The sequence below is a fragment of the Monodon monoceros genome, unplaced genomic scaffold, assembly GCF_005190385.1.
Source record: "Monodon monoceros isolate NGI ecotype Baffin Bay Population unplaced genomic scaffold, NGI_Narwhal_1 Super_Scaffold_17, whole genome shotgun sequence".
Lineage (NCBI taxonomy): Eukaryota > Metazoa > Chordata > Mammalia > Artiodactyla > Monodontidae > Monodon > Monodon monoceros.
Genome location: NW_021703773.1, coordinates 9,341,168 through 9,355,682, shown reverse-complemented (window position 1 = coordinate 9,355,682; position 14,515 = coordinate 9,341,168). Strand labels below are relative to the sequence as shown.

At 43.5% G+C, this 14,515-nt stretch overlaps 1 protein-coding gene across 17 annotated transcripts in view; it reads right to left on the bottom strand.

The window, feature by feature from the left end:
- FUT10 (fucosyltransferase 10) overlaps positions 1-14,515 on the bottom strand; it is a 293,328-nt gene that overhangs the window by 212,856 nt on the left and 65,957 nt on the right. For all 17 annotated transcript variants that reach the window (XR_003794123.1, XR_003794124.1, XR_003794122.1 and 14 more), the window contains one exon: positions 4,539-5,374. Coding sequence is in view for 8 of the 17 variants with exons in the window: in XM_029226185.1 (XP_029082018.1) it covers positions 4,539-5,374 (836 nt within the window). In the remaining 9 variants the exon portion in view is untranslated. The remainder of the gene's footprint in view (positions 1-4,538; positions 5,375-14,515) is intronic.

Below are 14,515 nucleotides of genomic sequence, written 5' to 3'. Positions count from 1 at the left end.
TGATACAATTGGATATCCAAATAAACAAACCTCAACTCTTACATTATACCACAACACAAAAATTAACTCTAAGTGGATCATAGACCTAAATGTAAAAGTTAAAACAACAAAACTTCTAGAAGAAAACAGAAGCAAATCTTAGAGACCCTGGGTTAGACAAAGATTTTTTTAAACAAGCCACAAAAAGCACAAGCTATAAAAGAAAAAATTTATGAGTTGGACTCATCAAAATTAAAAACTCTACATTTCTGTAGACACTATTAAGAAAATGAAAAGACAACCCACAGACTGGAAGAAAACATTTGTTAATTTTATAATTGACAAATGACTTGTATTCACAGTATATAAAGAATTCTTACAAGTCAAGAATAACAAGTCAAACAACGCAGTTTTTAAAAAATGAGCAAAAGACTTAAAGAGATATATCACAAAAGAAGATATTGACAGCAAATAAGCCATTAAAAGATATTCAACATCGTTAGTTATTAAGAAAATGTAAATTAAACCGCAGTGAGATACACTATACGCCCAATAGAAAGGCAAAAATTAGAAGACTGACCACACACCAACTGTGAATGAATGTACTCTCATACAATGCTGGCAGGAATGTAAGATGGAGAAACTCTAGAAAATAAATTAGTCGTTTCTCAAAATGTTAAACGTACATCTACCATATGACCTAGCCAATCCACTCCTAGGTATTTACGGAAGAGAAGTGAAAGCATATATCCATACAAAGATCTGTACATGAATGTTCACAGCAGCTTTATTTGTAACAGTCAAAAACTGGAAACAGGCGTGTGGATAAGCAAATTTTCGTATATCCAAACTTCAGCAATATAGAGAAATGGACTCTTGATACACACAGAATTGTGGATAAACGTCAACATTATCATGCAGGATGAAAGAAGCCAGACACAAAAGAATACACACTACATGATTCCATTTATACAAAATTCTAGAAAACTGCCTTGGCTTCTTTGTCAAAAGTGACAAAAAGCAGATGAGTGGTTGCCTGAAGAAGCGGGTGGAAAAGGGATAGATTACAAACAGACATGAGGAAACGTTTAGGGGAGAATAGAAATGTCTGTCATCTTGACTGAAGTGATGGTTTCACAGGCGTTTGCACATGTAATAACTAATCCAACTGTAAACTTTAAATATACGCAGTTTATTGTACATCAATTATACCTCAATAAAGCTAATTGTTTTAAGTTTATCCCAATTCTGTAAAGTTATATTCCTGGTTATTCCATGTTGTCTCCCCTATTATAGCCTCTTTGAGGACAGGATAATGTATCAATAAATGTTCTTTAACTAACATTAACTCCTGGGTTGGTCTCTTCAATACTGAAAGACTTTCCCCTACATAAATCAAGCGAACGACACCGAGAATAAGCCCACTCAGATTCGCTAGGTGTAAGGAACAGATTCAAGATGGCCCCATGATATCCACACCTCCTGGTATTCATGCCCTTATGTTATCCCCTCCCCTCGACTGTGGGTGTTACTTGTCACTTGCCTCTAGCCAATAGAATATGACAAAGGTGAGAGGATGTATGTGATTACATGTATGTGGTTACACTCATGAGACTGTAGCACTGGTCTTGGCATCTCCCCCTCCCTTGCTGGCTTTAAGGAAGCAAGCAGCCATGTGGGGGAAGCACAGGACAGGGAACTGTGGGTGGCCTCTAGGAGCTGAGGGCAACCTACAGCCTACAGCCAGCAGGAAACTGAAGCCCTCAGTCCTACAACCTCAAGAAACTGAATCTGCCAACAAGCATGTGAGTTTGAAAGCAGACCTGTCCCCAGTTAAGCCTCTAGATGAGAACCCAGCCCTGACTGACACTTTGATTGCAGCCTTCCAGAGAACCCAGGTAAGCCATGACCAGAATCCTAACCCACAGAGACTGTGAAATAACAAAAGTTTGTTGTTTTAAGCCGCTAAGTTTGTGGCACTACTGTTTAAACAGCAGTAGATAACTAATATACTAGGTTTGTACGTTTATGAGAGGAGGAAGCAGAATGGAGGAAGCAGAATAGAGGAAGGGGAAATGCATTGAATATTCTAATAGTGTTTTGTACATCTAAATACCATGATTTAAACTACTATCAATTGTAAGATAAAAAATAATCGAGTTGAGGAGATCAAATTATTTCTTTCATCTTTTATTTGTCTGAAAGAGAAAAAGTGAAGAAACATTTACATAGCTTATTTTAAGGCATACCATATATATAAGCTGTAACAAATCTTATAAACACAAATGAAAACAGCTGGCCTAATACCCTTTAATTTACTTTCATGGTATGTTTTGTTCTGCTTTTCAATAATGAGCACATTTGCGTTTGAGAATTGTACCAAGTTCTCTGAAATGCAAGCAAAGCCTTCCAGTCACCTCCACTGACCACCTCTCTGGGAGGAATGAGAGCATGCTGGAGGACAGCTTACTCTGTTTCTCCTCAAAGACTCCAGAGAGAAGGGCATTCAACTACACCACCTTCCGGCACTCTGAAATACCACAACCAGACAGTTGGTTCCGTGGGAAATGCACGAATGTATGTATCCTCCTATATCTTTGAAAAAGCTATTCCCCAATGTCACTATACCCTCTTTTCCAGTCCCCAGTAATCACCCCAATAGGGTTTCTGTGAGATGCGGGAGCAGTTAGGGTTTGTGTGCTTCTTTCAGTTTTCTGTGAATATAATCTCCAACATGGAAAAGGATCGTGAAAATGAGCCCAGGCAAACCTTCATCCTCAGAAGTTCTGTTTTCTGCCTTGATATATTTTCAGAGTCAATCATTGGTATAGCATGGGCAATTAATGTGGTCTCTACTTTCTCATGTGTTTTTTGCAGCGGCATGTGTATGTGTGTATGTGTGTGTGTGTGTGTGTGTGTGTGTGTGTGTGTCTTTTGGTTTTTGCTGTAAGGTGGCCCTATAAATTAGGTCATAAAGGAAGTCACTGGAAATCAGGATGCATTCCCTGAGAAGAATGATGTAATATTTAGTGTTCCTGTTGCTGACCAAGACGTTCAGCTTAAAATAAAGATTTTATGAATAAAACTTTATTATAAGAAACCAGATAAAATAATTTAAATTCTCATCATTATTAAAATTAGGAAAATAATGTTTCACATATTTTAAATTTGTCTAAGCATATACATATTTAGCACATGAAAGCCTCATACAGTATGTGTTCAATACATTAAAATAATTCCACACACTATTTAGGTTTATGTTTGGCCTGAAATTTCTATGCTAGCTAAAATAAACATTTAAATATTTAACAAAATTGTCTGCCTTCAGAGAATTTAGATAAAACGTTATGTGTATATGGGAGTCAAGGAAATGATGCGTGACAGCCAAGTAGGGCCATCTCACTTTTTTTTAGATTTCAAAGATAGTTGAAAGTAATCTTTTTCTTTCAACAAGTTTCATTTTAATGAATTCGCTTCTCTACAAAGTGGAACCATTCCTGTCATAAATAATAAAGTAAGCAAATAAACATTAAGAGCATCTAGAGGGCTTCCCTGGTGGTGCAGTGGTTAAGAAACCGCCTGCCAATGCAGGGGACACGGATTCGAGCCCTGGTCCAGGAAGATCCCACATGCCGCGGAGCAACTAAGCCCGTGCGCCACAACTACCAAGCCTGCGCTCTAGAGCTTGCGAGCCACAACTACTGAGCCCACGTGCCACAACTACTGAGCCCACGTGTCTAGAGCCCGTGCTCTGCAACAAGAGAAGCCGCCACAATGAGAAGCCCACGCACCGCCACGAAGAGTAGCTCCTGCTCCCTGCAACTAGAGGAAGCCCACGCGCAGCAACGAAGACCCAATGCAGCCAAAAAATAAAAATAAATTAATTAATTAAAAAAAAAGAGCATCTAGAATTTGAAGATGTTACTAAGAACTTTAATTTTAATAATTTAAGAAAAAGAAGTCTTTTAAGGGTTATCCCCAACATTATTTGAATATTCTCTTTATATTAATAAGCATGTGTGTGTACCACACACAGAAAGAGCAACAATCAGGGAGTGACCGGAAGTGAGAGAGAGAGAGAGACAGAAAGAGACAGAGAGAGAGAGGTTAATTGAGTGTGTATATGAAATGAAAATAAGTTTCAAAATGGCAGTCCATGGGGCATGAGCATAAGGGGTCTGGCACAAACCACAGCCTTGATGGAGAGGTTAAAGGACTGACCATGTGGATGAGATTCAGAACTTTCCATATTTTAAATTTTTGGGCCTTCTCCTTCCCCTGCAGCTTCCTTGTATTACTGCCCAGCACCTGCAGTATATTATCCTCCAGAAGAAACAATAAAGGAGAATGTAAGGCCTTCAGGAAGAGGGACAGGACTGGTAAACTACATGACAGTCCTCGAAGAATAGAAATGAAATAGTCATCCTTGCCTCGGAGCCTGGCCTCTCTGATAGAAGTGAGGACCAGTGATGGGGCAGCTGCAACAGGATAATGCAGAGCAGCAGAGAACATCAAGACGGCCATCCCAGCACCTCTCTGCCAAGCCTGGATTTGCTTACCTTTTCCTGGAGCCTAATGTTATCCCACACCTTGGTGCACACCATACACTCAAATGCGTCGATGTAGTTGTCCTGCTTGATGTCCTGCACCCCCCATTTCCGTTCCCTGAGAGCAGTGAGAAGTCGCTGATTCGAGATCTCACCCTTCAGCTTCCATTCTATGTAGGCCTGGTACAGTCTGTCGTCGTGATCCAGCTGTCTGATGTAACTTGCCAGTTCTCTAGGGTGAGAAAATTCTGATACCAGGATAGCACTTCTATTACTTGGAAGCCAGTCTGCGATGCTGGGTGATCCGTAATACACAGGAACGACCCCCAGTTTCAGAGGTCTCCAGAACTTCTCAGTGACGTAGTCATCGCAAACCGCATTCTCGAAAGCAAGGATAAACTTATACTGGGCAAGGATCCTATAAAAGTCACCAGCGTCCATAGAGGCTGGACCGTTCAGCTGCTGAGGGAGAGCTTTGTTTCGCAAACACTCGCCGTAAGAATCGACCTCGATGTACGTCATCAGCTCTCGAACGTAGCTGTCTCTGTCTGAGGGTGGGTCACAGTCAGACTGTACGTACACCAGAGGAGCGAGGCTTTTCCGAAGGTGGTTTTTGGACTGCAAGGGGACCAGGTATCGGAGTGACTTCAGGACTTCTGTGCCCTCCAGGTACTGGGTAGTTAGTGGCAGGTGGGAATGCCGGCTGAAGGTGGCCGTGTAGTTGAACAAGGTGATGACTGGCTGGTGAAAGAGCTTATAATTGTTTTTCGGAGACTCTTCGTGAAAAAGGGCCCAGTCGTGATGGGCTTTCCGAGGCAGAGGTAAGCTATCTATGTTAAAGTCAGTACCTAGGAGAAGAAAAGACAATGTAGTGTGTCCAAAGAACTCTGGGGTTTAAGTTTGAGTCCACCTGGTAAGATTAGTATACAGAGGAGTTTGAGGCTATAAATAAGTAGCAAATTACGGTGTCTGCAAAATGCCTGGCAGTCAGTCATGAAGCTTTCACCCTAGAAACTGCTCAGGGAGAGAATCATCAAGGAAAGGGACCCCCTCTCTCATTTTATGAAAAGGGAAATGGGAGAAGTGTCTATCCTGATTCTAAAGAATTTATTCCACTGCCTCCTGGCTTTTCTTCCAGAGGCATTGCCTAAGAGAGGGAAGGAGAAATGAAGAGATAGAGAGTTCTTTAAAAAGAAAAAGCGGGCTTCCCTGGTGGCGCAGTGGTTGAGAGTCCGCCTGCCGATACAAGGGACATGGGTTCGTGCCCCGGTCCGGGAAGATCCCACATGCAGCAGAGCGGCTAGGCCCGTGAGCCATGCCGCTGAGCCTGCAGTCCGGAGCCTGTGCTCCGCAACGGGAGAGGCCACAACAGTGAGAGGCCGGCGTACCGCAAAAAAAAAAAAAAAAAAAAAAAAAACAAAAAGAAAAAAGAAAAAAAAAAGGAGAAAGAGCAGGCAGAAGAAAAAAAAAAAAAAAAAAAAAAAAAAACCAGAGAGAAAGGAAGCTAAAAAAGGGGAAAGCAACCTGCTTGGCAGATTGATTAACTGAAAAAAAGTGAAATCATGCAAAAGTAGCCAGAACAAATATACAGGAAAATAATATTTTTTTTAAATCCAAAATGATCAATTTCAACAAAGCGCAGCGAATCAACCTTAGTAAAAATGGTAGACAAGAGGCTTTTAAAGACTTAAGAGCTGATAACAGCACTATGTTACAGACTGCTACAGGATGAACACGAATTAACAAGCACATCAAGGAATAAAGAAGGCATAACAGGATTACAGTTATGAGTGATTCCAGCTCCCACAAGATTAATTGGGGAAATCTTTGAAACATGATAATGTGCAGACAGAAATGATGGATATGGTAAGCCATTGTTTCCTGACTGTGTGCGTGGAGACCCAATCAGGAAAAAGTTATGTCTATAACTGAGAAAGAAGAATTAAGACAATTATCACAATACGTAATACAGAATTTCTAAGGTGTTCCAGACACTGATGATTTTTTGGCCCTGTGATTTGATTTTTTAAATATAAGAAAATGGCACACATACAAAAATCCATCTTCTAGCATCCACTGGGGAAAAGCACACCAAATAAATTCTTCCAGCATAATAAAACATATTCTCTGGTAGAATTCATAAAGATTAATTATTTAATGCCAGTGCACACTCTCTCAAATAAATATATACTCTTTAATGCCAACAGTACATCAGTGAGGAATCAGTTAATCAAGAAAGGTTTGGAGAACAGTATGGAGGTTCCTTAAAAAACAAAAAATAGAACTACCATATGACCCAGCAATCCCACTACTGGGCATATACCCTGAGAAAACCATAATTCAAAAAGAGTCATGTACCACAATGTTCACTGCAGCACTATTTACAATAGCCAGGACATGGAAGCAACCTAAGTGTCCATCATCGGATGAATGGATAAAGAAGATGTGGCACATATATACAATGGAGTATTACTCAGCAAAGAAACGAAATTGAGATATTTGTAGTGAAGTGGATGGACCTAGAGTCTGTCATACAGAGTGAAGTAAGTCAGAAAGAGAAAAATAAATACCGTATGCTAACACATATATATGGAATCTAAGAATAATAATAAAAAAAAAGGTCATGAAGAATCTAGGGGTAAGACGGGAATAAAGACACAGACCTACTAGAGAATGGACTTGAGGATATGGGGAGGGGGAAGGGTAAGCTGGGACGAAGTGAGAGAGTGGCATGGACATATATACATTACCAAACGTAAAACTGATAGCTAGTGAGAAGCAGCCGCATAGCACAGGGAGATCAGCTCGGTGCTTTGTGACCACCTAGAGGGGTGGGATAGGGAGGGTGGGAGGGAGGGAGACGGAAGAGGGAGGAGATATGGGAACATATGTATATGTGTAACTGATTCACTTTGTTATAAAGCAGAAACTAACACACCATTGTAAAGCAATCATACTCCAATAAAGATGTTAAAAAGAAACCAAATAAAATTATGCTGGAAGACATATACTGAGCCCATAGAAACTGCTGAAGAAAGTACATACTACTGTCTTGATAACAGGCTTTCATTTCTCAGTGATCAGGAATGAAAGACTAACATCTAAAAATGGTCACATATTTGTTTACTTGGCATTTGCTACATTGGACCTTTAGCATCAAAAAAGAATTTCATCCACACACCTGAAATGTAATGGCATGCAGAGCTGGATGGTCAGTAATGGTTAATAGCCAAACATGAAGACATGAAAGAGAACTTGAGAGGAAAAGCAATTTATCACACGGAACTAGCTGCTGCTCATAAAGGTTCTAGGCTGGCCAAGTGGCCAACAATGGGAACTGAGCCCATAAATTTGAGTTAGAACATAAAGCTTCCACCAAAGGCAGAGCAGAGAATCAAGGCCATCTGCCTGGGACAGGAAGAACCAGAGTCCAACCCATAGGAGTCAGAGGCAGGGATCCAGATGTAAGATTAGAGACTGCAGGGAATACGGTTAAAACTAATGTGGGTCTAGAATTAACAGGGGGATCTGGCCTGTGCCACAGGCCACACGAGTGGCTGTCTGCCGCTGTTATCTGGTACATGGGTGATTCTTAAGCTGCCTTGAGACGGCCACACGAGTGGCTGTCTGCCGCTGTTATCTGGCACATGGGTGATTCTTAAGCTGCCTTACCCTGTGGTTGCCATGGCAAAGATCCAAAATGCAGAGCAGAAAGACACAAAGCCTACCTCCAGTGCTTCAGAGAATGGAGAGGGCCTGCCTTTCATCAGTGTTTGGCTACATCAGTGAAGTATTATAAGAGGAACTAAAAATGGCTGTCGAGACCTTTTCAGGGCCAATATCTAGGTCTGTGTGTTGGTAATAGGAATGAGACTTGAAACTGGTACCAGTTATAATGAGCTTTTCATTCATTATAACTAGAGGCGAGGCTTCCAGGCTCATTCAGCCAAGTTGCTACTGGAACTTTGATGTTGGGAAGAAGGAGAGAAGAGCATAAGGTCCCTCAAATGTGCAATCTGTAGTAGAAAAAAAAGCCTGCAGAATCTAAGCAAGAAACATTTATTTATATTCGTGCCCTAAAAACAAACACAGTTTTTTAAAAATGAGAGCTTGAGGTTCTCATACATCTGAATTCTGTTTCGTTTGTAGGAGTGGGACTATCTTTAATAGTGGGGGAATGCCTCTTTAATAGAGAGGAAAGTTTAAGGGACCTAACTTTCCAGAAACATTTCCCATTATTTGCTACTTTAAAAAGTATTTCCTAGTTACTTCCCTAAGATACACACACACACACACACACACACACACACACGATCACATTAAAACAGGTTTTTCTTCCAAACTAAAATTCCCTGAGGAAGATTAAAAAACGTATGTCATTTTGCCCAGCAAGCTCCTCTCCTAAACTTAGAGCTTCAGATGGCAAACACTTCAGAATTCTAAAATTAGAGCCATAACAGACCTAAAATACTTCTTTGAGGATATCACGACCTAGAATGTGAGTGGTGATATTGAGCAGTTTCTGAAAGGTATCAGATGTGGCTCAGGAACCAGCTGAGTTATCTAGCTCTGACTCCAGGGCAATGCCCACTATAACAAGAGTTGGAACTGGGGTCTTTAAAGAAATGAAAATCAGTTAAACTATGATAAATCCATAAAAATGTGACTAACTTGCGTATGATTGGTTCAGTAGTTTTATACAGCCATCTTCACTGGCTCTTACATTTAACAACTTCAGATTTAAACTTTCGTTTCTCTGGGTTATTTTGTGTTTACTGAATACTGACAATTTCATTCGTTCCTTTAACAGCTGACAGAGAGATCTTAAGCACTAAAGTGCACTGTAAAGGGAATTGCAACTTGGAGCACAAATGGAATAAAATTAATGCTGGCGAACGATGTCAGATTGCTGACGATGGGGACTGAATCTGAAATGGCAGAGAAGCAGAGGAGTGACCATCCTTTATGATATGTTTATGTGCTCCCTTTCTTCTGCAGGGGCATATACTCTTCTTTTATGGTTCCCACACAAACTGGTAGAAGCAGAAGGTAACACATATTATTAACCCCACTCTATGAAGAAAATTGAGTTTGAGTCATGTACCTGGAGTTAAAGATCCCTGGTGGGGACCAGAGTTTTCAGACTGGCTAATGGTAAAGGACCAGAGAGATCACTGGCCCCACTACAATGCTGATTCTGTTGAATAACTTACTCTTGGCACTCCCAAGACACTCACAGAAATATTACCCAGCTTAAACCCAGCCCACTTGGGAAGAGGCGCACCTTCACTCAGAAAAAAGAAATGCTCCCACACAATGTCCCCCAGAGGTCACCTGTTTCTAAAAAGAACCTCTACTGTAAAATGGTATTTTCCCATAAAATGTGATCCCACAAAAATACCCCGGTAGAGGAATCTAAAACTTTGGAGGAAAAACAATCTAGGCCAAGGGGCTGCCTCATGATATTATCATTTGCATAATTCATTGCTACTTTTAAAGCCATTTCACGTGACTTTTCTTAACCAACCCACACAGCCCCACCAGGTCATCTATTTTCTCTAAGGTTCTGAGGGTTAACTAAAAATGCCACACAGGCACCTCTGCAGACAGCCTGGCTCTAGCCAATTCAGAGGGGCTCTGGCAGGAGTCCTAACTTCTAGACCCATATTCTTCCCTCTTCTCCCATCTTCTCTGTTCATGAGTCCTTTTACTTGCCGCTTAATCAATTCTACGTCATGTGGTCCTCTCTCAAGTATACGTGTTCAACTAGGCATCTGTCCATTCTACCCCTGGGCGTGGAAATTTCTCAAGCCCCCTTACTGAACCCATGCTGAGGGCCAGTCAATAACTTTGCAGTCCCCTTCCTAACAGCGCAGGGCCAGAGGCAGGAGTACAAAGAGAGTCCCGCCCACCATAGGCCTGAACATTTGAAGGCTATAAATCAATCTAACACGCTGCTAAATGTTTTACCCTTCTACCTTTACATACATATAGATTCATGACGCTTTTAAATGTGCAAAGCAATGGTTCACACCAAATGTGGATAACATCTATTCAAAATTAACATCATTCTCTGCCACAAACCATGATTCTCTTTGGAGCCTGGCATGGGGTGAGAAGAGGAGGGAGAGGATTCTTCCGCACTTGTTGGCTCACCCACACCTAATCCCTCAAACCTTCCCCTCCATTCGCTCAAGACACCACAGGGGAAACACCCACTTGCTCTCCCTCCTCAGGGTCTTGCCCTGTCTGTCCCCACTGTCCAGCTGCCTCCTGAAGCTCTTCGGTGTGTTGTCTCTAAGGTTTCTCCACCACTGAAACCAGACAACCAGTCCCCACCAGACAACCTCCGCCCCACCTTTCATGGCCCTCAAAGGAATCTGCAGCTGAAGGGCAGGTTCCATTCAGAACTCTCAGACCCCTGCAAGTTCCACGCTAGAATGCAGGTGTGCCTGTCCCCCATTCCTTCCACCCCTGGCTCTCTCCCACACCGTGCGGACCCTGCGCACAGGGACGCAGACACCTCGTTCTGCGAGTCCAAGTTCTGTCCTGCGTCCTCTGCTCACTACGCCGCAAGCTCGGCTGGCCACCTCCCTGGCCTGCAGAGCCCAGTTTCAGCAGGGAATCCGGCTATGTTGGTCTAGGGAGAATGCCCCACCTTGACGTCTGACCAAGTTCCTCACCCCCGACACTTGACGGCTCAGTCCCCTGGCTGCCTTTAGCAAGAATCCTGTGGCCTTCCCTGGTGGCGCAGTGGTTAAGAATCCGCCTGCCAATGCAGGGGACGTGGGTTCAAGCCCAGGTCCGGGAAGATCCCACATGCTGCAGAGCAGCTGAGCTCGTGCACCACAACTATTGAGCCTGCGCTCTAGAGCCCGTGAGCCACAACTACTGAGCCCACGTGCCACAACTACTGAAGCCCACGCACCTAGAGCCTGTGCTCCACAACAAGACAAGCCACCGCAATGAGAAGCCCGTGCACCGCAACGAAGAGTAACCCCCACTCACCGCAACTAGAGAAAGCCCGCACGCAGCAACGAAGACCCAACGCAGCCAAAAATAAATAAATATATAATTTAAAAAAAGAAAAAAAACAAAGAATCCTGTTAAGCCAGTTTAGCAAGAATCATCCTGCCCTTGATATCCTCTTAGTAATTTTCCCTCTGCTGACCCCCTCACTGCTTGCTGGTCCCCAGCTGTCTTTGCTGGACTGGGAGTTGAGCTCAGTTCTATACGAAGTCTCTCTCCTCTATTACAGAAACTTGAATGAAATCTATCTTGCTGTTTTTAACAAGTGTCTGGCGCAAAATTTTTCTTTTACACACCACACGTTTGCGGTCACACCCTTGGCCATCCTTCAAGCCCAGGGGTGCATACTGACAGCCCAGTTTGCCCTTGGGAGGATAAACCAGAGAAGCGGCCAGTGCAGGATCTGGAAGTGGGCTCCACCTTGGCATTGGGGGCAGGGAATTCTGGGATCCTGGTGCATGAAGTGTGATGCCTAAGTGCAGAGGCATGGGCTCCATGGCCACAGGTGAGCAAGTGACTTGGTCTGTGGGCTCTTCGCCCTGTATGCAGGGGCACGGCTGAAGGAAGGCCAGAGTAGACTCCTCTTGAACCAGTGTAAAGGTGCCATTATGCAAATTTAAGTTGCCAATCATCCTCCCCAAGCATGGTTACTGCGAGGTTGAAATTCATGCTCTGAACTAAACAGGGGCCTGATGTACCTTTTCTGATTCCTTAAACCAAGCGCACAAATTCAGATTTAAAACCTCTGAATAATACACCCAACATAGTTGGGCAGGAAGAGGGGTGACCAGGGGTGATTACTTCCTTTAGCACATTCCCTCAAAATGACCGCTTTTCAATGATTTATTCTAAAACAGGCCTACATAACTACTGTTCTTCCATCCCCACTGAGGTTTTATGGAAGGGAGTCACCTTTAATTGAATCTAGGAAAAATAAATTATAAGGTGTACCGTTATTTTTAGTGTCATTAAGAAAAATATTTCTGAGGGACTTCCCTGGTGGTGCAGTGGTTAAGAATCCACCTGCCGGGCTTCCCTGGTGGCGCAGTGGTTGAGAGTCCGCCTACCGATGCAGGGGACATGGGTTCGTGCCCTGGTCCGGGAAGATCCCACATGCCGTGGAGCGGCTGGGCCCATGAGCCATGGCCGCTGAGCCTGCGCGTCCGGAGCCTGTGCTCCGCAACGGGAGAGGCCACAACAGTGAGAGGCCCGCGTACCGCAAAAAAAAAAAAAAAAAAAAAGAATCCACCTGCCGATGCAGGGGACACAGGTTCAAGCCCTGGTCCGGGAAGATCCCACATGCTGCGGAGCAACTAAGCCCATGCACCACAACTTCTGAGCCTGTGCTCTAGAGCCCACGAGCCACAATTACTGAGCCTGTGTGCCACAACTACTGAAGTCCGCGTGCCTAGAGCCTGTGCTCCCCAGCAAGAGAAGCTACTGCAATGAGAAGCTCACACAGCACAACGAGTAGCCCCCCCTGGCTCACAACTAGAGAAAGCCCACACACAGCAACGAAGATTCAACGCGGCCAAAAACAAATAAATAAAATTAATTTATTTTTAAAAAAAGAAAAGAAAAAAGACTGCTAGCAATACAGCACTGCTTAAAAGAGTGCTCCACTATCATCTCTGAGATTTTTCTCCCAAACCAGACACCCATTCCCAAGTTTTGATGCCGATGCTTTCTTGGCGTGACCAGAAGATGTCAAAGAAAGGTTTCCGACACCAACTTGACTCATATTTTCCTCAAATGGCCCTTCACTGGTTTGTGGATGGAAACATCCAAGGGCTGCAGCGGTCCCATCGTGCCAGGCGGAAGGACAGCCCAGTTCGTGCCCACACAAGGCAATCGCAACTACATTACTGCCGATGCTCAGGGGAAGGCTAGAAATGCAAAATACATGCTGACTTCAGAGATATTAAATTTGAAAAAGAACAATGCTTTTTAGAATTAGGGAAATTTTGTTTCCCTAAATGAATACAGGCTATCCACACTGTTGTGAACCTGGCATTGTCCATGAAACTACCATGGAGATATGTCCATGTCAGGGCAGAGACGGCTGCCCTAGTCTTTTTAACAGTCGTGTAGTATTATTCCATTGAGAATACACAGTCATTTCAATATTTATTCTCCCAATTTTTCCACTTTGTGGGACAAAAATCTAAACTCTGAACTAGCAACTAGAACTTCAGAGCAGGCCATCCATGCATCTGCCTTAGACGCTTGGCTGGAGGGACATTTTACAGAAGTCAATCCCATATACAGCAAACTATCTCCAAGCTAATGACATCCTCTGAAACCAAGGATCAAGAGAACAACTGAGGCACTTCCCAGGGGGCACAGTGGTTAAGACTCCACGCTCCCAATGCAGACGGTCCGGGTTCAATCCCTGGTCAGGGAACTAGATCCCACACATGCTGCAACTAAAAAGCCCACCAACCACAACTAAGGAGCACATGTGCCGCAACTAAGGAGCCGGCAAGCCACAACTAAGGAGCACGCCTGCTGCAACTAATACCTGGTGCAACCAAATAAATAAATAAATAACAACTGACTGCTTTTTCCAAAGCAAGTCTACCCACCAGGTAGATACAGAACTGCCAAATCATTCCATCCCACTTAGCCTTTGAGCCACTTTTTGACCCTAGTTGGAAGCTATGACCTGGAAAAATAAACTTTCCTTAGAGTCTCTCTCTACCCAAGAGAGAACAGTGCAGAATAAAGCACTGTCCTCCAGGGGATTCCCTGGCAGTCCAGTGGTTAGGACTTGGTGCTTTCACTGCCAGGGCCCGGGTTCGATCTCTGGTTGGGGAACTAAGATCCTGCAAGCCATGCAATGAGGAAGGAAGGAAGGAAGGAGGGAGGGAGGGAGGAAGGAAGAAAGAAAGGGAGAAAGGGAGAAAGGGAGGTAGGAAGGAAGGAAGGAAGGAAGGAAGGAAGGAAGGAAGGAAGGAAGG